Source organism: Bactrocera latifrons, unplaced genomic scaffold (genome assembly GCF_001853355.1).
Source record: "Bactrocera latifrons isolate USDA-ARS-PBARC rearing strain unplaced genomic scaffold, ASM185335v1 scaffold_162, whole genome shotgun sequence".
In the NCBI taxonomy this organism is placed as follows: Eukaryota; Metazoa; Arthropoda; class Insecta; order Diptera; family Tephritidae; genus Bactrocera; species Bactrocera latifrons.
In genome coordinates, this window is record NW_017535097.1 from 641,112 (window position 1) to 666,570 (window position 25,459).

General features: G+C 35.4%; 1 protein-coding gene across 1 annotated transcript in view; it reads left to right on the plus strand.

Annotated features, from left to right (window-relative positions):
• LOC108966509 (low-density lipoprotein receptor) overlaps positions 1-25,459 on the plus strand; it is a gene marked incomplete in the record, with an annotated part of 366,712 nt that overhangs the window by 239,801 nt on the left and 101,452 nt on the right. The window contains 2 exon segments of the mRNA XM_018929448.1: positions 16,123-16,242; positions 16,528-16,644. Coding sequence (XP_018784993.1) covers positions 16,123-16,242; positions 16,528-16,644 — 237 coding nt within the window.

Consider the following 25,459-nt stretch of genomic DNA (forward strand, 5'->3'; position numbering starts at 1 on the left):
GCCACCACAATCTACCAGCACACATGTAATTTAATAAGCTAAGGGAATACAAAAATACACAGCCTTAGCCGATGTTGGTACATCATACAAAAAAACAATCGAATTAAACATATGGCATTGCCTTTACTGATTTTTATCAAAACTTTCAGGTGCTACAGCTGCTGTTCCATTCTTCCTTTTTATCTATTTCATTACTGTTCTTTTTTTCATTTGAATATGGTTTTTGTGCACCATTTGCTGCGTTTCTGCTGAGCTGTTGTTTCTATTGTGCGCCAACCACGTGTTTTGCCACATTATTTAAATAATGTATGCTAATTGTATTTGCAGATAGCGCACATAATTATGTTGTAGCGTTTTATGGTCAGAATGCCAGTATGTAAATATTTAAATTGTATTTTCTCACTGCTWAAAATGAGAGATTTGATGAGACTTTTGATCTGCTTGTTTTTGGTTTAACAAAAATATGCAAATCACAAGCAAGCCTTATTTTATTGAGATAGCAATATTGTCGAAATACAAAGGTTATTATACTCGAAGACTGTGCTTTTCGTTGGCCACACATTTTTGTTAATATAGGTGAAAATATTTTATTTATAGAGCGTTTTCTCAGTATAAGCACTTAATTAGAAAGAATTTGGTGCCTTTTTCCCCATCATCGATATTTGCTTGTCTTGCAAAAGATTTCATCGTGGCACTGATATTTTTCTTTTATGATAGCTTTCATAAAAGGAATTATATTTGGGTGCATATAAATTGAAAGTTAGTAACACCATGGCGTATACGTAATCTACCTAAATAACTTCTTAATAATWTCCAAAAAGTTATTTACCTGATTCAAAGTAAATTTTGACTTTTTTATGCGTKAAATAAACTAACTTAAAAATGTTGTACAATATTTTACGATTTGAGTTTCTGTATAGAAATTATTAACAAGTTTCCAACCAGTGCCGGAGTAAGCACATTGCGTATACGCTATGGTGTACTTACAAAATTGCAGTTTATATGCCCCTAAAGGCAGGTTTTATGAAAAAACAAGCATAAAMCAAATAGTAGCAGATATATATATATACAAATTTTTGCTCAGCTTTCATATTTGATTAATTTAATAATTCTTTTTAAATATCGCTAGGTTAGTGAAAAATTAAATTGCGCATGTTTTCAGGGAAAATAAAGYCTTTAATCAGTAACGAAAAACTTACATAAAGGGAAGTTCAACTTTCAAGTCGAAGTTAAGTATTTAAATTTTGAAATTTAATATTCAGCTATGAAATTTCTAATTTCGAAATGAAAAATGTARAATTCCAAAATCGAAACCAAAAATTTAAAACTTAAATTCCGAATTCGAAATCGAAATCGAAAATTTCAAGTTCGACATTGATTCGAAGTTAAATAAAGGTAAATTCAACTATCAAGTCGAAGCAGAGTATTAAAATTTTTATATTTAATATTCAGCGACGAAATTTCTAATTTCGAAAAGCAAAATTTCAAATCGAAATTAGCAACTAAAAACTTAAATTCAAAATTCGAAATCGAAAATTTCAAATTGAAAATTAAAAATTCGAAATTAATAAATTGGAATTATAAATTCAAAACACGAAACCAAAAATTCGAAATAAAAAGTTCATGATTCGAAGTTAAATAATAAATTTTGTAATTACCTCTTCTGTTGCATACGCACCGGCGCTTGACCTTACTTTCACTTATTTCCTCGCATTGTTTCGTCTACTCATCCGTTCAGTTCTACTTTCGATCGTTACTTCGAATGGAATTTCTTTTCTGGTTCGAAGTTAGATAAAGGGAAATCCAACTTTCAAGTCGAAGTTAAGTATTTAGATTTGGAAATTTAATATCCAACTATGAAATTTCTAATTTCGAATTCCAAAATCGAAATTAGTAACTAAAAACTTAAATTCGAAATCGAAAATTTCAAATTTGAAATTAATAAATTAATAAATTGAAATTTTAAATTCAAAACTCGAAACTAAAAATTTCGAAATAAAAAATTCATGAATCGAAGTTAAGAATTAAGCTTTGTAATTTGTTATTCAGAGAGGAAAATTGAAATTTCGAATTCAAACTACAATATTTCAAATGCCCAAATCGAAATTAAAAGCTGAAAAAATAAATTCAAAAATCGAAATCGAAAATTTCAAGTTGGAAATGAAATTTAAAACTCGTAATTAAAATATCAAAATTTAAATATTCAAATTCGAAAATACAAGTGGCATATTCGTCATTATATAGACAAACAAAATTAACAATTCGGGGAAATTCAGCCTCAAAATTCATAATTGCCTCTCCCTCAGACATGCGGATATAATATATTTTCAATTAGCTGCAAGCAGAGGTAATTTATTAAATTGCAAACCACACTCACATGTAATTAAATTACAGCTACCTGCAAAGACCATAAGAAATTACGAAACGTGTGTACAATCGAATACAGCAAGTATATAAATTACGCATTTAATATAATATTGACTGTTTAAGTACATAACTAGACAAACAAAATATGAACGAAAATTAAATACAATTTGGTAATTAAATTTCCTCATGGATTTAGTACATTAATTTACTTGTTCGCGATAGAGTCAATTAATCAATGAAATGTCTTAAGTTGCCACACTTTACCACTTTTACAAATATTTGCATATTGTAAAGTAAATTATATAAATAAATGCAAATATTCTTGTAATCCCATTTGTGCTACGTCAAGGTAATATTGCATGGTACAAGCAATTAGATAATTTTAAGTTTCCATTAAGTATTCACACAAGTTGCATAATTCGCGATTATTATCTCGATAATGGCGCGTAAGTCCGTGGAATTTAGTAGTAAATTTGGTATTTYACGTGCGTAGACTTACTGCGAGGTCTTTGATAATAGTTGAGTTAGCTTTTTATTTATGCTCTTAAAGAAAATTAAAGAAAATTAAGGAAGCAACAACAAAAGGACAACTGAAATCTAATGAAGGAAGGGAAAGCACAATCATTAGCCAATATCCGCTCTCTGTTTACTTCACGTTTACATTGAAGAGCTGGCATTAGATTTCGRTATTTAATTTTCACATTTTCAAACATAACACTGCACAGTTCATTCGCTAACCGCTGTTATCATACCTTTTTGCGCTTCAATTAATTTCAACGCCCTTTTGGCGAAATATAAAAGATTTTTTACCATTTTTTTAGCTACCGTAGTTGCTTTATTTGCAACAAAACTGTTTTGCCTCAGTGAGTGTCGCGGATGCTTTAATTCTTCAGCATTAGTCTGTCAATAAGCAAACCCCTTTTAATGGACTCTTACTCATTTTCTACCTCTCTTTGTTTTGTTAGGGAAATGGAACTCGAAAATATAATTTGAAAATACAATACCGGGTTTTTCAATAGGGAATAGAAATGAAGCTGAAGACAGGGTTACTGTCACGTGCCACACAGCACGTCCAACAACCGAATTATTGCGAGAAAAGCTTCGAAATTCTATTATTTCAAGAAATTGTGACTTTGAATGACCTCCAAGAAGTTGTGATGTAACACCTACTTCATGGGGGTTATTGAAGCTATTGATTCTAGTAATAAACCAGACTCCCTTCAAGCTTTAGAAGTCAATGTTGAACGTACTCTTCATGGCGTACAGCGTGATTTAGTGAAAAAAKTACTCGAAAATTGGAAMTTCTTAATTCATAACTTATAATTCATAAGTCATAATACAGAATTAATAAGTCCTAATTCATAATTCATAACTCATAACTCATAATAAACAWGTCATAATTCATAATTCGTACTTCAGAATTCATAATTAGCAAGTTATAATTCAAAATTTGCATTTCATAAGTCATAATTCATAACTCCTAATTAATAASTCCTAATTATCCTATTATTTCTGTGAACAAAAAGGCTAACAAGTTTTAATTTCTTCTCCCAAATCAAGCTCTTGCCTCTGCTTGTACTAATTTTAATATATGATTCAAATTTGCACAATTCATCRTTTTCATTGTTAGCTCTTGTCTGCTGCAAAATTCAATAAACTTTTCATTTCTTACCGTCAAGTGTGCAGCCAGACCATAATTGCCACTTSTGTTGCATACGCTCCGGCGCTTGACCTAACTTTCACTTATTTCTTCGCATTGCTTCGTCTACTCATCCGTTCAATTCTACTTTCGTTCGTTACATCGAAYGAAATTACTTTTTTGCCCGCATTTCAGTCACTTCAGATTTTAYTCGCACTTTTTTACTTGCTGCCGCGATAAACTTTCACTTTCCTTTCAGTGGATTTTTCTGCTTATTGGAATATGAATACAATTTGCATGCACTTTTTGTGGTCACAATTTTACCAATTTCCATTCAGCRTCTACTTTCTCCCACAACTACTCTTTGACCGCACCGGTTGGAGAGGGCRGCAACCGTTTGGCGCAAAAATTGCAACAAGCGAATGCCTAGAAGCTTTTAACCTAATGCAKTGATTGTTTTTCTTTTGTTTCACCTTGTTGTTGAAGCTTTGTGGGGCTCATAAGAATTCTTGACCATCAAAGCGCCACTTCAACTGGCCATGTTAAGCGAATGCTAGAGCAATTTGCTGTTTTCTTTGAATTCCGTAGTTTRCACTTGCTGATAATGTTTCCTTTTGTTTCACTCGCATAGTGCGCTTGCTTCCACAAAACCTGCCTTGACCCATATTCCGAAACATATAAAGCACTAGCCGTGATGGCTTGAAAGTGCAACTGGGTAGCAACATAACTGTTGACCATATTTGTTTTGCCCCTTCAGATTATTTCTTTTTAATCTTATAACTTCCGCAAAATAGCCGAGAGGCTTGTCATTTCTTGTTGGCCTAGCTGCTCGGTAACTAAATTGGCTGRCAGTGTGACAGTGTCGTATGTGTGATTGTGTTTTGTGTTGTGGTGACCAAGAGTTTGCTGCTCGTCGTCTAAGGCAGTTAGCAGTTAGTGTACTAAGCACTTTATGGGCTGAACAAGTGACGACCGTTGAACTCGTTCGCTCCGCACCACTACGAGTCAATTTCTTTGTTGCTTTCTATTTTTCTGGCGCTTTTAAGAAAAAAATTGTTTTTGTGTAACACAGCTGGACGTAAATGCCCATTGGCATAGAAAACTTCAAGTGGCCAGTAAATGTGGACACAACCGCCGACGGCACAGCAGCTCTGTGSTGCTGCTGTAAAGAGCTAAAAGATTTTACACAAAATTACTTTTATGACGAAAGAAAAGTAATAATAATGAAACCACTGCCTCTATCAAYGAACGAGTGACGAAAATCTCGAGAAATAGAATGAAAAGCACAGAAATGAAATRAAAGTGTTTGCTCAAAATATCATCCTTCCGAAAGTGTATGTACTCATTGTTACATATACAAATATAAGTATGCGAGTAGCTGCCCAGTGTTGCCTGCAATCTGCGGCGACCAATTTTAGCGAGAATTTAAATTCCTTCTTTGTTAGACTTTTACAAGTTTTTCTATTTACTTTGCTATTTTCGTGTTAGTCTRCTTTTTTTCTCGGCATTGCTCTCTTGTATGGCGTTTGCAACGCAAATTATGAGTATTTGCATTGGTTAAACATTTGTTCAACCGAAATGTTGTTGTAAATAAGTAGATGTTTTATTGGTGACAAYTGCCACCCTGTTTCCCATAATACAAGTGGATGTTATTGAATTTTGTCATAATTGTAATAGAAATAGTTGGTCGCTCTTCATTTTCATCGCAAGCGTAGATGATGGGCTAAGCGAGATTTATTAATGTGAAGGGATAAACATTATTTAGCTCGTTTGAAGGACTATCTTATAAATTCGAAATTCATTGAATTTAATTTTAAATTAATAGCAACTTTGCTTGTCGAACTGACGTAGCCCCACAGACTTGAGGTAGCCCCACGAGATATACTTAGTCTAACGGCGTTAAGTGGCACGACCGAGGCGGCCAATCGACTGAACCATTTCGAGAGATAACAYGGTCACCAAACTTAGTTTTCAATRAATCGATTKTCCTGTTGGAACCACATRTTTTCCAAGTGTATATCATCCAATTCAAGCCACAAAKATTCGGTTATTATATATTGAGCGGTAGCGRTTCCCTTTCWCAGTAATGTGCCGGTCTAGATCATGACGGAAGAGAAGTACGGCTCATTAACCGCACCAAAATTTTTTCAGGATCCGATGGTGATTAATGGAGTACATGTGGATTGCCGCCTGATCAAGAAGTCAATTTTTTGTTTATTGACGAAGCCATTCAACCAGAAACGAGCATCATCGCTGAAGATTWTTTTTGATGAAAATCCGGATCATTTTCAAGTTGTTGCTTRGCCCGATTCACGAACATACGACGATTCTGTTCATCAAGCGGCCTCAGCTCTTGTGTCAGTTTGATCTCGTTAAGGATATAGGCTAAGAACTTTTCGCAAAATTCGCCACAACGACGTCATAGAGAGGGCCAACGCTTGAAAACAACGTGTCAGTGACTGATTTGGGTCTTCCTCAATTGATACGCTRGCGGCAGCAATATGCTCAAAAGTTGTAACATCATAAAGAACATKTTGGACACCCTATAAAATATATATAGCTGAGTATATAAATCAGAATTAGTCATCAGCGTGACAAGCGGGGCCGATTTATCTATGTCCATTTGGTTTCTTATGTATCATATATACGCTTACTAGTCTCTCGGTTTTTGAGGKCTACTTATATCTGAAATTTTGCACACACTCTCTTCTCTTCAAGAAGCTGTTCATCTRTCGATGTCGCCGATATCGTACTACTATARCTTATAACTGGTTAGACAAACTAAACGATCGGAATTAAGTTTTTGTATGGAAAACTTTTTTAATTTAAAGAGATACTTTTTSAAAATTTAGCATAGAATGATGTCCAAAGTATCGCCACAATCTACAAAACAAATTTTCAGATCGAGCAATTATAGTATATAGTTGCCATAGAAATTTTCCGATCAAACTTAATTCCTTGTTGACAAAACTTTTTTATTTGCATGTCGTCGTGAAAAGCGACGTAAGTTATTATCTGGCGTTGCTTGGGCCAACCAGGTCTTCTATGGCGGTGCGTTCTCGTTGCCATCGCACAACCTCAAAAACTATGCGTTCAGTGTCGGCTTCTGTCGGAGGTACTTTTTGAAGTAGGAAGTTACCGGATAACAGCTGGATTGTGTAGACGAGTGTAGGTCTTTTTTTAATCTGGCGATTCATCTGCCGTGACTATTCTTCTCCCATCTTCGTTGACATGTTGTTGTTGTATATTTCTTTATTTTTTCTATCGCCTCTTGTTATTTCCGGATATTTTCTTTAGCTCCCACACGTTTTTTTTTATATGCCAGTAGATCAATTGGGACATTACCGCTTGTAACTAATATTGCGTCGCCTGACACTGGCTGATGCAACTCTGAGGGCTGGAATGCGATGCACTCTRGCTACTACTTTAATCTGGTTTTACTTTTTAAGCACATCTATCCAGATCTCAGCACCTCATAATAGGACGCTGATAGTCGTCGACATTAGAAGCTTTCTCTTTTCTTGCCAGGGACCCCCTATATAGGCCACAAGTCTGTTAAGTTGGGAGGTTGTTTTCGCTGCCTTTCTGTTGTCTGAGTTTCAGTTCGCTAAACAGTTTACAGCYTTTTGTGTCCTAAGAATATCCGTAGTCGTTTGCATACTTAACGTGCTTCGCCTGGCATTTCGGGTTTTAGTATAGCGTGCACAAGTCTGGGCCAAAAATGGCTTCTTCTGCCGCTCCTGACGCAACCGCTATCTGTCGTGATCCCTCTCAATTTCGGTACAGCAGTTTTCTGTTACTAAGGTAGCTCGCCCCACAGCTCTGAGATAGTTGGGGATTTCAAAGCATTTAGCTTCAATCATATCCACCTACCTAGCGCTGTTGAAGGCATTTCGGGCATCTAAAGTTGCCATGACAACTATTCTTTCCATTTATGCCACCTACGCTGTGCGACTTCTAAATTTCGAATGGCTAGCTTTTGGAGTCACTTTTTTAACAGTTTATAGTATGTTTTCGTGATTAATTCAAACCTCACGAGTGATAGCAGGCAATTAATTAAAGCTTCTGCTTTCACAGAAGTAATTTRAATATTTCTATTTGCTTCAAGCAATAAAAAATATCAACATTTGCTAAAATAAAGATTAAATAAAGATTCCGTTAATTAAGCTGTGTTTTCAAAAAAATAAGTATTTGACATTTTCGACGCCTTAGTGCCAGTGTATTACCCATAACTCTATAGCTATCAATGACGCAATAAAATACTATGAAATATTTGCAGGAATTTATTGACTTATCAATGTGTATGTGTATATCTGTGTAACCCTTTGTGCCTTCCTTTTCTTTCGTTAAGTTAATTACTACGATTTTTATTAGGGTTGTGGTTGTTTGCCTGCCAGGCAGCGCAAGCCTTTAAGTCAGGGTARAAAATATTCAGAATTTAATTAAAATAACAAACACTCCCGTGCACCTTTTCAACACCAACTCTGCGGACAAGGCTATCAAGCGGAAAATTTAATTTGGTGTGTGCATTTATGTAAATACACACATATTAACTCCTTAATGTTGGGTTTGTACTTTCTAAATACTGAATTTAATAACGTACTGKGATTACCCATACAAAAAAATTTTACTTCGGCGGCATTGAAGCCATAATAACCTGCACAAATGCATTTGTTATAGCATAAATGAGTAGAAAAAGTTCYTGAACTTGATTTTTAGCAGTCAACATTATGTTATAGTGGTGCGGTCTGAATAATTTGTTTCGAGATTCGCTTTCTGCCATGAAAAATATTCAGTGCCAATTTTCGTGAAGATATTTTGTCGAAATGCGCCATATTGCGAGTGACTGCCATATTTTAATGCTCAGCTTTTCGTATACATATTACCAGCCTTTATTTCGTAAAATTTTGTTAACTTAGCATACTACAACTTTTAATTGCACACTCTTTCTATTTTACCTATTTTAATGTCATATAAATTACCACGTCTTTCTTTGGTCGAAAACTRAGGAAACCCACGTTACGCAATGACCCAGCAGACTGCCCGTGCGAATGTCGGAAGCGAGGTGTATGCTAGCCGAAAATGACTTCCCGTTATTTGAAAATTTATGCTAGAAAAATGCGCGTCACGTGCCACGCCACGTTGGCTGGCGCTGTAAGTGCGAGCTATTTATACAGACTTAATATTACAAGTCAGGGAATTACAATGTCTTACAAACAAGAAAATCATAAATTTATACTATTAGGGGTAACTTTTATGCGCAAATGGCGCTGATTTTATTTCTGCCTTCTCCGCTTTAACCAACAGCACGGATTGAAAAGCACAGCGCACACTTTATTCGTTCAATTTTTGCTCTTTTCCGCTGGGTGAGGAAGGCTACGCTTACTAAAAATAAAATCTGACAGCAAAAAGAAAGGAAGTTGTTCGCTGAAAACTGGTCTCTTAAAGTAGCTTATGACAAACAAATATTTTTGTATATATGTAYATTGAGATAGAAAAGCGTACAGAAATTGTAACGTAATTCCCCGGGTAAATGATATTTTGAAAAACTGTATCTTGCTAAGTTGGTAGAGCTGTTCCTTAATTACTATGCCAAAAATGAACTCAATCTGTGTAGCAGCTTGTTTACAGCAGCTGCTTAAGTCSGWACACCTCAGTAGTGCGATGAAATTTTTACAATGGTTAAAAATATCGAACAAAGAATTTATCTCAAAATTTTTATTTCTAACCAAATTTCAAKTTCGGAATCATTGCGGATGTTGAATATAGCAACSAGTAGTACAAAGCCTTCAAAGACGGTTAAGAGATCGTTGAAGACATATATCTTTATGGACCATCCTTAACTTCTTCAAGTAATGAAAATATTAGAAAAAGTTAAAGAAATGGGGCTTGCCAGTCGCAGAGCAAGTGTCAGGGAGATGACAAAAGTGCTCGACATCTCTCGCGAGTCCGTTCGAATGATTTTGGTGGATATTTTGGATATGAAATGCGTACTTGTTCGACTTATGCTGATAAAACTGAATTTTTTTCAAAAAGTGTACCGTGCGAATTCAGATCCCACATTCATGGAGAGCGTTATGACTGCTGATGAGACACGTGTTTATAAGTTTGGCATGCCAACAAGTCAACAATCACCGGATAGGAGGGAAAAAAAACGAGATGAAACCGAAGAAAAACCACACCAAAGCCGCTCAAAGTTCAAAGTGGTCCACTGTTGTTTCGATATACATCATTTCGTGCATAATGAATTTATTTTGGWAGGACAGACAAATAATAGGAAGTTTTATTCGCCCCTATTGAGGCGTTTGTGTGAGAATGTCCGTCGAAAACGACCGGAATTGTGGAAGAACAATTTATGGCTTTTGCAAGATGCTAACGCACCATCGCGTGGAGCGACAACTGTGACCGAATTTAAAACCAAAAATAAAAACGGAATGAGCAATCCACTACTTGACCATTTGACGCGATGATGCAGAGTCCGTATAATGTCTACCGAGCCTTTATTTGGTTTCTATTATACCTTTTCTTCATCAAAAATTTAATCGAAAATCAAAATTCACTGTTTTCCATTTTTTTTTTTTTCAATAATAAAAATTGTTTCAAGCAAACGGCCATCAGATTTTTGTAAAATTTTTACACTTTCTGCTAGAAGGTTAGTATTAAATAAAAATCGTATTGAAAAAAATTCAAGTGATGTCATCTACATGTCATGTTACGGACTTTTTTGACGACCAATTATAGAGTATAGATCTCAATGAATAGAGTACTCACATTAATTTAACTTATCATATGAGAATATGTATAGCTGTCTCTTATACACATCTAGATGTGTATAAGAGACAGATGTTACGGACTTTTTTGACGACCAATTATAGAGTATAGATCTCAATGAATAGAGTACTCACATTAATTTAACTTATCATATGAGAATATGTATAGTATATGGAATCATTCCAGCTGTTTGCGATGGTGGTAGTGTTTTAAAGACTTTGCATATTTTGAAAGTGTAATTTAAAACAGTGTGACCATTCTATTGATTATATAATACATATAATAAGTATATACAAGCTGAAGGCCACGAAACCTCATTTTTAAAAACATATTGCGTGAAGTAAAAAATAATTACCTTCAATCATCAAATAGAAAATACACAATATGCCTTAATTAACACAATGCTATTTTTCCACTGAAGAAATATTATACCAAGAATACATATATCCAATTGCACGCATTGAGTATGTTCCTTAATTAACTCACACCACAGACTAACATAGACTGCAAGATTTATAAATGAGCACCACCCCCCGACCCGCTAAGTTGCATGAACGACACTGTACACTACCACCAACACTCGCCTCTATACCACCCGCAACTATTGTTCTTGTAGCATCTTCCACCGTTTCACCCGCTTCCAGTTTCACTCACAATTGTGCGCTTCTCTCCCTGCCTCGTAGCGTAGTTTATAACAATTTTATGCGTGCTAATTTATTACCTGTCATCATTGGACAAATGAATCGCTGCAGGAAAAGAAATGCACTCTAAGCATCTAGCAGAGAGACCAGTCTATTAAGAGCACAATATTCCGGTTTGATGTGTATGAGACCAGCATCTATCTAATGAAGGTATTCGTAGGCGACGGAATRAATACACATATATGTGTCAGTGTTAGAGAACGTAACCGTAAATTTATAACATCGAATTGGCGAAAAAGAAAGAAAATTACTGAAACAGCAGCAATAATTTGCGTCTACTGGCAAACACGCTCCGATGCACATACTCTCTTTTGCCCATTTGAAGCCTACGAAAGATGCGTATTCACTGCTGGTTGCCGGGAATGCCGGGGCACTGCTTGCAATGCGCAAAAACGTCACTTGGCGTAGTTACAAAAGGGATAAGAGATGGTCCTAGCAGCGGATGGCGCTACGAATGGATGACGTGAAATGTAATTTGTTGTGCGCGATTTAGGAGCWCTACGGTGCGTATACGCAATGCAGTAAATCATCGTGTAAAGAGAGATGGAGCAGTGGGTGGAAATGAAAATGAAAGCAGTGGCTGCTAAATGGGCTGCTATTTGCACGTTTTAGCGGGAAATTGCTTGCGCTGTTCTCATGCCGGCGACTAGCTCAAAGTGCAAGCCGCTTTGAGTGTYAAAGAGTTGGCAGCTGTTAAAGGGGAATTAGTCAGGAAATTTAAAAGTWTTTTGCATTATTTTTTTATTTTGTTATATATTATTTATACGAATTTATTGTTGTTTTCTATATTAAGTTTGTCACAATGTTTATAGTACCCAGAAGGAAACGGCGGTGATTTTATAAAATATATTTTTAAATGCTCAGCGTGAGAAGCTGAGTCGACTTAATTTTTGCATAGGTATTTTTCTTCCCAAGAGGTTGTTCATTTGTCGGAACTGTCGATATCTGCGCACTATAACATGACAGCTAGTGTCATACAAATTGTACGTTCGCAATCAAGCACTTGTACGAGAAACTTTTTTATTTGAAAAGATATCGTGACGAAATTTTGCAAAGGTTACTTTTCAAGCCAATTGAGAAATTTCCGAAGAAATTAAGCATATCAGACTACTATAGCGTWTAGCTGTCTKACAAACTCAACACTTTTTATTTTTACAATATATATTCATCAAACTGGCCATGTGTTATTGTTAAAGACGATTGCCTTTAGGCCGTAAACCTACATTCCACTACAAAATGTTTAAGCTTAGCTACGTAAATGATGAGTGAAATTCATTAGGTAGATTTTTGGACGCACCATCATTGCAGTAAATACTAAAAACTAAAATATAAAAGTTCTATGTTTGCTTATGCCCTTATCGGCTTAATATTACTTTTGTCACCTAAAATGCAAAATAACGTAACATTACTTTTCATAAGTTTGCAGGCGAAKGAAAARCATTATAATAGAAASCACTCACATTGATACAAAATTTAAGAATTGGTTATAAAACGGTTAGATATTGGTTAMATATTGGTTATGTATTGGTTATATACTGGTTACATAGACTCACATTGATACAAATTTTTAATTTTGGTTATAACACGGTTATATATTGGTTATCAAACACTCATATTGATACAAAATTTTACTTGTGGTCATAAAATGGTTATAGATTGGTTATTATAACTGACAGCGATTTTCTTTTTTTTACACGCTGTTTTGCATTGTAGGTGACAATATATTCAAACAAAGCRGTAAAGAATAATTCATGGCATAACTAACCATTTATTTGCTATTGTATATATATATATACATATATTTTTTTTTCTATTTCGAATTTTAAAATAGCAGCTGCTTTTTTAATAYCAAGCCGCTTCGTTCAAAATGTACATTATTTATAATGGATTAAAATGCATAAAGATATATCATCAGCGTGAATTTGTTTGCATTCATTTCACATTTTCACCACTCAATTTACGTTGGTTGCCCAACAAAAGTGCTAGTTCGTTAACACCATTCAAATTTTTAACATGATTTTAAAAAGGCAATTTCTCTTAATAACTAAATCCTCAACTCAACATATCAGCGCCAGCATCAGCCAAGCCACCCGGCCAGTATTCATAAAATCCTAAACGAATTTCCGCCTTTGCTCATAAATTTTTATAACAACGCCATCATCGTAAATATTGATGAGGGTCATTTGTTGTTATTGTACGTGTGAGTGTGTTTACTACAAGTGACGTTAACGCGCCTGCAACTGTTGTTGTYGTAGTGTGATATAGGCCGTGCTGTSAGAAGTATCACCTTCCAACTGCTTCTACCACATTTTACTTGTTATAATTTTATATTTAAAATATTTATTTTTTCAAAATATTTTACACAATAAATCAGCAAGCGAGAAAAATCGAAAATTTCAACAAAAAACAAGGGACGTTATAAATAATATATACATCAATACTATATATAAACAGCATACCAAATTAATGCCAGAGAAATACGGCAGTATTTAGACAGTTTGTGTTGTTGTCTTTTTACCCGCCAAAGCGTAGCTGTCGGAAATTGGTTGAATTGTTGCCGGAACGTGCAAATATTTTACAATTTTTTACCTCACTTTATTATTTGGAATTTATTTTATTTCSTCCCCTCTCTATCATTGCACTGCCTTTTGGGGCATAATTTATGCGAGCTTATTAAATTTTTATGGTTCCGAAAAATACGGCTGTCAGCGATTGCGCAGCTCGTAGTCTTGCCGTTTTGTTGCTGCCAAATGACGCCGTTATTTACGTTTTGCGCCAAATTTCATCGTATTTTTCAATTCATGCTGTTTACATATTTCGGCAGCCTTGGCAGTCGCTTGATTTAATGTTTACCCGGCATTTGCTAGTTTATCGGTTATCGGTTATTCCTCAATCGYTTTTCGCAATATTCATTAAAAATGGTTTATTGATATCCAACGAGGAGCAGCAGCGATGATATTCATATTAATCATTATTTAATTGTTTGCAAATGATTACATAATTGCTTTTGCGTTTGGCAAATTTTTGCTGAAATGAACATTGTAAATTATTGAACACACAGCATGCGGGTTTTAAACATTTTTCAAACAGTTTCTTTTCAACCGATCACAAATTTGTCAAGGCGGCCAATGTCAGTCTCCTCAATGGCTGCTAGTGTGCCGAAGCTATGGATGTAGAGATGTTTCAGCATCGGTCTTGTCAATGCTGGGTTTTTAGCCTTAAAGCATGAATGTCCAGTAAGAACTCCTACAATAGGGCAGAAAGACGTCATAGTCTCACAGGAGCTGACGGTCTACCAATGCCTGCTAAGCCGACGTGAAGTCAATARGTCCTGTGCGAAAGCACAAGATGAAAACGGAGATCTAACTACGATGTGAGCGGCCAACAGATAAATTGTTCCTCGAATTTTTCAATATCATTTTTATACTCTTGCAACCAGTTGTTACAGAGTTTAATAGTTATAATAAAGTTTAGTGGATGCAATGCGGTACAAGCATATATCAATATGCCAATATGTGAGTTATTCCAATGAAAATAGGAGAGCGTATTSCATTCATAACAGTGAATCTTTATGCCTAAACTATATAAATTTGAGTGAAAATTTGACCTAGCCCCTTTATAACTAATATCAGGGTTATCGAACACCCGACTGACTTTACTCGAAATCTGTCACTTCTTGAAATTTAAAATGCTCACGTTTTTCGATTCGTTGCACCGGCTCGTTCCACGGCTGCAATTTGCTGCTACCCAAAACTAAAAACGGTAAGTTGCCAATAAAATAAAACAAAGCCATAATGTAAAAAATATAGCGCCATTGATTTGGGTTTGTCTGCAAAATACCAATTGCACGTTAAATATTTACATTTAATAWACCCTTAGTTAATTTACCGCTCAAAACTATATATATTTTATCGTTGATATCACTCATATCATAAAGTGCTAAGCTAAAGCTTTAATTTGATAGCCCAGAACGAATCGAAAACTGTGCGTGAATTCATCAAAAATCAGCCGAAATCGTCATTGAAATTCAGGGAAATGGAATTGAACATCTCCAAAACATCGATTTATCGCATTTTKACCGAATATTTGGGCTTACGAAAGGTGTGTGCATGGTTTGTTTCGCACAAATTGACTGACCACCACAAATTGTTCAGATCAGATCGACGCTTGTGACCGATTATTTGCCCAAAAATCACRTTTTARCCATTAACCACTCACCGTATTCACTTGATAAGGCGCCGTGCGACTTCTTCCTTTTCGAAAATGTGCATGGTTTATTATCTTGCTTCACCTGTGTCTTCTGACTTCAAAAGGCAATATTTTATAAGCACGCGTGATTTTATATTCTTTTTATCCATTTTGTCGCAAAAACAAAAGTTTCTTCACTCAAAATGATTCATATGAATTTAATTATATGAGCACTTTCTATATGTCAGGCCGAAAACCACAATTCACACCTATTAGATATTGATGCAATAAAATATGATTCTATGAAATTGACATGTGAATAGAAACCTCTAAAACAAACGCTTCTCTATATCAATCGTGTTTCTCACTTATATATTAATAATTTACATTGCCTCCAAGTCGCTATAATTTTTCACATACTTACTAAATTTGTTGCTTTTTGTGCTTCCATTTCAGGTTCCACCTGCGGCACTGAACAGTTCAGATGCAAGAATGGTTTCTGCATACCCAATAGATGGCGCTGCGATCAGGAGCGCGATTGCGCCGATGGCTCTGACGAAGCARCAACGCTATGCAGTAAGTTTTGCGATTTTCTCTAGCACAAAAAAAAAAAAACACAGAAACAGACTACGCACACAGACACACACAGTGTCAAGTAACACAACAAAATTTTAAGGAAATTGTGTAAGAAAAAATGCTAACTAAGACACACCATTTTGGCAAGTGGAAAAAATTGTTAAATTAAACTTGTACAACTTATTAGGCTAACACACGACAGTCTTAACTCAATGTAGCCTACAATATTAGTTACTTACCAGCTATCAAACATGCACTCTAATCACATTATTACCTAATTCACAGTGAATTTCTGCTCACCGAACGAGGTGAAGTGCAAGAATGCCGAACAGTGCATACCACGCTCTTGGGTATGTGATGGCAGTCCCGATTGCCGTGACCAATCCGATGAAGCTGATTGCAGTAAGCAATTACATAAATACTTTCACTGCTAATATGAAAGCGATTTAAACGAATTATACTAAACCAAACTAACAAGAAATAAAAAATAAATAAAAAATTATAGGAGGATTTTTTTTTTTATTGTTAGAGAGCATGATGTAACTACTAACAAGATTAATTTAAGAATATAAGATAATGACAAAAATTTATTTACTCATATTCTCAGATTAGAAACGTAATTTAAAAGTTAATTTAGTCTAGCTCATTTGCAAAATATTCAGAGTCTGCGTTACTTCATTAACTGAATATTAAACATTTTACCTGCAGATATACCAGTATATCGTCAGCTGAAATGCAAAACTACGTATCATCAAAACAATTTAAATTGAGTTTGGTGTTTCTTATGATTTATTAACTATATAATTTTATATATATAGTGTGTAGCAGAAACTTTTAAGCTTCCGCTAGCAGACATAACCGATAGATAACCATTTTATAACCGATATATAACCATTTTATAACCAATATATAACCATTTTATAACCAAAACTCAAATTCTTTTTCAATTTGCGTGGTTTCTATTATAACGCCTTTCCTTCACCTGTGAACTTATAAAAAGTGATGTTATGTATCATCAAAAAAAAATCAAAGTCGTTGTCAGATATAATAACGAATATGTAACCATTTTATAACCATTCATATAACCAATATATAACCTTATATATAACCAATATATAACCATTTTATAACCAAAACTCAAATTTTGTTTCAATTTGCGTGGTTTATATATAACCAATATATAACCAATATATAACCATTTTATAACCAAAACTCAAATTCTTTTTCAATTTGCGTGGTTTCCATTATAACGCCTTTCCTTCGCCTGCAAACTTATAAAAAGTGATGTTATGTATCATCAAAAAAAAAATCAAACTCGTTGTCAGATAATATCAATATGTGTTTTCTACTATATCAATTTTCCTTCGCCTGAAAATTATTAAAAGTGATGTTACGTAATTTTGCATTTTAGGTGTCTATACTACATATATTATATACTATAATAATGTTACATTTCATGTACTATATGGTACTATTTCAAGTCATTATACATACACATTTACTGTCAATTAGCGTTTGCGGTTTACTTAAACTGTCCACTGTATGTGCTTTGCGGCTTGAGCATATAACGAAAAAAGGAAATAAATGAGCTTAAAAAGCACACGCATTTCGAAATGATTTCAAATCAACATGGAAATTATTTAACCGASTGTAACCCGCATGAACCGAAACCACGAGACGCGTCTCATAAAGCGYATAGCAAKGAAGYGTTGTYCCGCSCCACGCTAACTGCGCATTGCCTAGCAAACGCACAGCGTCGCCAAGCGAATAATGAACCGACGCAGCAATGGAAAAGCAAACAACAACAGCAAAAAGAAAATAATAAGCAAGTAGGCTGCGYAGCGTTGAAGCGGCACAGTGCCTAGCTCAACAACTGACGTCTGKCRACGTTGCGCACGGCCGGCGGCGGTATACGCGCCACATCACGCTGCCACACATACGCGCGTACATAATGCACGCGTGCCTAATTTGTATTTATTGTTATGTAAAAGTGACGGCGCTGTAATCTAATAAGCACCCGTAGCGGCGCTAACACACACACACACGTAATTGTTTGTGAGTGCGTGCATTGTAAGCKGAGCTAGGCAGKAGTTGCGCATGTGTGTGCGTGTGCGGCTTTTTGTTAGCTCATTTGCTCGTGGTGCCGCGGTTGCGGGTCTTGCGTTTTCTAACTTCTGCTTGTCATCTAGCATTAGTACATACTTAACTGCCATTATTGTTGCCTTCGTTGCTATTCTTCTTCTTTTTCTCTTATACACTTACRATTCTTTAAGCGTGGCGTATGCGCGTTGCCTTCATTTTGGCGCTGCTTGTACAGGGAGAAGCAAGAAGCTTGCTTGAAGTCAATCACTGCAGAGCCACAGATTGAAGGTGCATAGTATTGAATAAAAATATTAATAAATAATGAAAAAAATTATTTCGTTTCCCTTAAGGTATGGTTTTAAACATTTTTTTTTTGTTTTGTTTTTGTATTTTATTATATTATTATTATATTTACTAACATGTTAGAGCCTAACTAAATTTTTTGCGAATTTTCGGCTTAAAAGTTTGCCACAACAYTCGCCACTAATGCACAAGCCACCGGCAACCATCATGCTCAGTAGTTGTTGCTGCCACACTTTTGTTGCACATGGCTTTGTTATCGCATCCGAATGTGCGTCATCGTTTTTTTTCGCTTTGCCACAAAAAGCTACTTAAAATGCGCATATCATTTGATGAAAAGCAAATTTTTCGCCAAAAACCTCAAGCCGTGCGCTTCTAGCGCACACATAATGCAGACATAAGTATGACAATAAGCATGTGCACACGAAAGCGAGAAAAAGACGAACACAAAAGCTAAACTATAATGAGGGTTTTAGCGAGCATTATACTAGCAGGTGTGGCAGATAAAATAGAATGTTGTGAGCGGAAAGAATGGCTGCCCGCCGTTAGCTGAGATAATGGAAAATTATGTTAATCATAAGCATTTATACGCCGAGCTAGCATACAATACAATATATATATATATAATAGTATGATAAAAATAACAGCAAATGATGATAAGACTACCCATTTCTGCTGGCAGCATAAAGAGGTCGTGCATAAATACGGAAGYAATGTGTAATATTATGTAATTTCTTTCAAACCAGGCAGGCACACAAACTTACTATGAATAAATAAAATATATATAATATGGAGTGCCTATTATTTTCCAAGTTGATTTTTATGCCCTGCCTAAATTTGTAACACCCATATACGACGCAGACCCAGTTGATTTGGCCACTTCCGTTGCTCSCTCCGTTTATATCAAGCGAATTAATCGCTCATTTTTTTAAATATCGACCAGAAATTTCGCAGATGTTTTTTTCCTCAAGAAGCTGTAAATTTGTCAGTTCCGCCAATATCGGACCACTGTAGCATATAGCTAACATACGAACATAATGATCGGTATTAAGTGCTTGTATGAAAAACTTTTTCATTTGAGGTGATAACTCCACGAATTTTGGCATAAATAATAACCTACAGGAATAACGCAAACTCCGAAGAAATTGTTCAGATCGTATGACTACAGCATATAGCTGCCGTACAAACCGAACGATCACAAGCAAGTTATTGTAAGGAACCTATAGTATTTGTTAAGGAGACTTAGCTTCTGCACAACTGAAGTTAACGTTTTTCTTCGTTGTTTGTTCTAAAAATATTATACAACGCAGTTTGAATTATGTATCAATATGCCGAACAGTTATTCAAGCGCCGTATAAATGTTGCGTTGTTCATACGTCATGGTGTACTGTATGAAAACGMAGTAAATTTGATGTATGACTTTAACTGCGTATAACTTTAAGCCTCTTTTAATATACAAGACATATCAATTATATTTTTTTATAAAAATGCTCACGTTCGTCACAAAGTTACTCATACGCCGTGTCCATTTTCATGTCATCATTGCTTTTTATTGCTAAATATTTTTTTCTCAATTATTGGTCTTTATTCTTAACAAATTTTTTATTGTGCAAAACATTTTATGCTTGTTAAGCTAATACCTTTTGCCATCTTTCGTGCACCATTTTGATTCTATGCYCACACAAATTTTATTCTTACTGGTAAAAAAACTGTTTCGAGTGCTTTTTGACGTTTTGATTTCATTTTAACCGGAAGCAGTAATAGTCCGAGGATCCCAAGTCTGAAGAATGTGGTGTATGTATTTCAGCTTTTGATGTTCTGATTTGAAGTTGAGGAGATCCTTTCCACACAATTTTTCAGAGTCATGATTAAGTAATCGTCTGAAAGTGCCAAGTCTGGAAAATAGCAAAGGGTGTCCTACCATAACCCATTTAAACTTAAAAAAAACCTTTCGGCGTATTTTCCATTTTGCATAAGGTCTTCGGCTGGAGACACCTTTTCTATTGCTCAATATTAACCCCTTCAATTCTTCACTCACTTGTGATTCAKCTGATCACAATACACTTCAGAATTTGCCGTGGTATTGTCGCCCGAAAGCTCAAAATAAACGACCCCTAGWAATCACACCAGACAGACAAAATAACTTCTATTGGCGACTACCAGCCTTCGAAGTGGTTTGARCTGGTTCATTCTTTTTAGACCATAATTTCTGGTGCTTCTTGTAAACAAACTCACTTTTCGGCGCCAGTAACATTGCACTTCAAAAATTAATCACTTCTTTGACGTGTGTTAATTAAATAGCAGTCGTTATTGCGATGGTTTTCTTAGCCTGTATATGTGTATGTCTAGCTTCGAAATTAATCCTACACATTTCATTTGCTTGTGAACGGTTGCGTTAGACAGATGTAATCTTTTTTTCGAGTTGCCACGCGATGATTGGTATCGGTCAGCGACTTTATGTTACCAACATGAGCTTCAAAAGTCCTTCCAGGATGTTATACATCCTCAAGATCGGTAATGCCGATATGAAATTTTGCAAACCAATTTTGGCCAATATATATTCTCCGTACAAATAAAACAAAATTTACATCTTGCTTGAACTCCATTTTTTCACTTTTGATATTGAAAGAGTAAAATATGCCGAAAATGCTGTTTTCTGACTTGTATCGTAGATAAGACGCCAAAAAAAAACTAAAATAAAGAATTTAAGATTTTTTCTTTTTTTTTGCAAACAAACCTTACCGTACAGTGCGCGAACTTTGGTTAGCCGCACATGCTTTTTGGTGGCTTAACATAAGAGTTATGGTCAAAAGTAACTGAATTTTTAATATTTCAAAATAYTTCTTTATTAGGAAAGAGAAGAGAAAATAGTTTTACATTTCAAATGTATTACAGAAACAAAAATGTTAAAATATTGAAAATACAACGTAAATRTACGCGAACTTTACTTAGCCGCATTACAAAAAATTAGATAATTAAGAGGTTTTCGTAAAAGTTTAGCAAATTTTGCGCTCTTAATATGAAGTTGCACTCCCATTCTTATTAATTACTTGAAAAATTCTGACTGGGATCAAGTCAATTAACTTTTGCAGTATACCTCTATCTAGATCCAGACACGCCTGCAAAATTGCTCTAAAAGCAGCGGCTAAATACTGACGCCCATTGACATACACAGCCCTTGCAATTATGCCCCAAACATTTACAATGGGGTTTAAACCCTTGCCACGGTATAGAGCGCGAAGCAAAAACTCTTTTGACTTCTTGGAAACGTGGATGCTGGCATTGTCCTACTGAAAGGTAAACGTAACTTCGACGTTATCCTCCAAATACTCAATCAGCACATCATCCAACATCTCAATATATTTTTCCGAATCCATTTTCGTCGTACTAAAACATAGTTTGAACTTTCCATGGTAGGAGAACCCACCCCATACCATCACAGATCCACCCCCGAAATTACGGCTCTTTCTGGGAGGATTAATTTCGCGCAGATCATGCCAGTAATAACTGAACCCATCAGGTCCGTCTAAATTAAACTTTTTTTCATCAGAAAAAACAACATCGCGCCAGCAATCGGTCCAACTCATATGCTCCTTCGCAAATTTAAGTCTGACTACTTTATGGGCATGCGTAAGTTATGGTTATTTTTACTTGCTTTTTCCACTTTATGTATCTGTCTGTAGCTGAAATCTTCTGAACCCTTTTTTTTCCAATTGGCAAATTTAATTCTGCTACTATTTTAGAGGCACTCAACCGATTTTTAGTAGCTTCTTCTTTAATAATATTAACTTGCCKGCGAGTTATCTTGGTATTCTTCCTTGAATTTTTATTGGATATGCCATATTTATCTAATAATTTCAGAAAATTTCTTACGACTTACTATGACCTTTTGATTTGCCGGCTGATTGCTCTGTTAGAAAGACCATTTTCCTTCAAAATTTTAATTTGTCCCTTTTCCACATATTTTAACAACTTTGTCTAGTCATTTCAATCGCACTGTTGTCAACTGAATGTAATGAAATAGAATAAGAGCAAATGTTAAAAAAACTTCACAAAAAAATATTTAAAACACGGGAACTTACCGCAAAAACGATAAAAATAAGACTGCRGCTAACCAAAGTTTTCAGATTTTGCTATTTTAATACCGCTATGCTCATGTKTTTGTATGCATGCTAACTTTCATGTATATTACCAAGCAACTACTGTTTACAAAAACAAAAATATTAAAACTGTCGCGTGTACAGTTATTTTCTCCATAATTTAAGAGTGCGGCTAACCAAAATTCGCGCACTGTATCAGCTGTTCAAATATACATACAATGATAAAGCGGTTTAGAGTTGGTTGACTTACAAACCTCGACATTTTATCAGATCAAAAATTGGTGCARCATTGTGTGGAGAACTGCATACCTACAGAATTTGATAGTGATCGGATTAATTGTCTTCAAATAATCACCCAGGCACATTTGAAAAAAGATGTTTCAAGAAAAATGCACTTAATTATATTTTTTTATTTATTTTATTTAAAGGGTTAAGTGGCTTTTGACGACCGAAAAAATGCTTATTTTCAACAATTATTTTACGCTAAAGAAATGAGTTAATTTATTACAACTTTGTAGCATATCAAGGAGCAAAATTTAACTAATATTTGCTGAAATTTTCATATTTTAATTTTTAATTCAGTCATTGACAGCTGGTCAATCTATTCGCAGTGGGCAGCATAGCAAAGACAAAGGATTCACCTAAATTGAAAAATAAAATTTCATTAATTAGTAAATGTGTATAGATCGTGAATTATGGAAGAGTTTGAAAAAAAGTTATTTTTTGGCAAAGTTGTAAAACCACATGTCGAATTTTTACCAGATATTGCTTGGAAAAAAAAAAAATTATTATCTGAAAGAAGCCGTCGATCAACCACAAGACCCTCCTATTTATGAAATCAGTGCAAATTTTCAATTAGATCGCTTCACAAGCTTCTGAGAAATCGTGAGCACCAATTTTGAAAACGATGCTTCAAGAAAAACATTATCAACGATTGTAAAAGCCAACCAATCAAATTAGGCGGGTCGCTCTCCCAAAGGTTCTAGCTACCACACTTTTATTGCGTTTGCCTTCCAACTTTGGGAAAGTATTTTAAGCATTTTATAATATTAGAAACCAGCGGTTTTTTTAGATAAAAAATGAATAAAAAATTATTAAAAAAAAAAAACGAATTTTTGAAATTTCAAAACCAACGTAGCTCCTTAAGAGAAACTGAAATACGCTAAGCCATAAAGCCATTAACTGCTGGCGTTCYGTTTTGAATGCTACACAGATATTCTTTACATATTAGCACAGTGTTTCTGACAGCTCTTTATTTCTTGCGAAATAGAAAGGTTTGAGATAAATTAATAATTGCGTTCGCTTACTGCTGCTCATCTATTGTGAAATAAAAAAAGTTTAAGATAAATAAAAATTGCGAGCACCAGCACCTGATGGCAACTTTGACCCCCCATTGCCAARTTGCTGAAATATTCAACCATAATATTTTATTTTCTTTTCTATTTTAAAAATGTTCAACAGCCACACACAATGCACAACTACAGTTGATCCCGTCTGGCAGTGAAGTGCGCAAGGAATTTTTATTGCCTGGCGCGATAAGCCTAATCTTCACATAAATTCCGCCTCATAAACATTTCACTTTCATGTACATTGCGGTTTTCCGACAATTCTAATCGCAGTCGCCTGCTTATTTCCCATTGTCGGCYGAAAATGCTTAGCTTTTATCTGTGTGTGCGTGCTTTCGTACAGTGTTTCTTACTTAAATGATATGTGTGCGTTTGTGTAAGTTGTTTGACTTTTTAATAATGTCTAGACGTGCGCACATTTAATTTCAAGGTTAATGCTGCGCCTCTCAACAACAAACATGAGCAACAGCACAGCATTTTGTCGGTCGCCACAACTTTCGAGCTACATTCGCTTTTGTAGCTTGCACCACTGCGTATGAGTGATGTCTGCACTTGCATATGTGCGTTGACTTGAATATCTGTTTGATGAATATTATTGCTCTTTGCATGCTTTTCCGCTTGCTGTCCATCACATGTAAGCGTCAACTTTTTGTAGACGTCTTCAAACGTCTTCACAGATGCCACATTCGTTAGCGCCGGTTTAGTATTTCGCATTATGCGCACATCAAAGCTCTGTGTCAGCGCAGCAACAAACTGCTCACTGCTAATTAACTCGGAGCACGCGCGCACATGCGCCCACTCCACAGACGCACMCACACACACGAACTTTCATAATTATATTACAACWCTTATGCATGCACACGAGCGTGAGTGTGTGTTTGTATTGTTTGTGTTCAAACACTTTATTCGCTTGTTGTTGGAAAATCTCGGCTCTGCACATTTACAACAACACATGTGTCACGCCGCCGTATACTTACATATTTGTTTGCGTTCTACATTTTTGCACACGCCACTCATGCGTGCATTGTGACGCTCGGGTTTCGTGCTCACTTTCACGCCGCTGCCGCTGTCGCTGCCGCAGCTTGAATAGRWCTGCTTGTGTTTGCTGTAAACTTATCGTGTTCGCTTGCAAAATATTAACGCAAACAAACGCTCACACGGCGTTAACTGTGGCGCTTGGCGTGGCCTCAAGTGCGACGCGTGGGTGCCACATATGTATATCCGTGTGTTGGCATGTGTGTGTGTGCAGCCACGCTACGCAACTACTCGTTGTGGTTTTTGCTAGCAATTGACTTACTCGATTTTTCCAACGTAATATGAGTCGCGGCTGCCAAGCTTTATGGGCATCACCAACACTTTGCTGTTTATTTTATTTATATTGTATGTGTT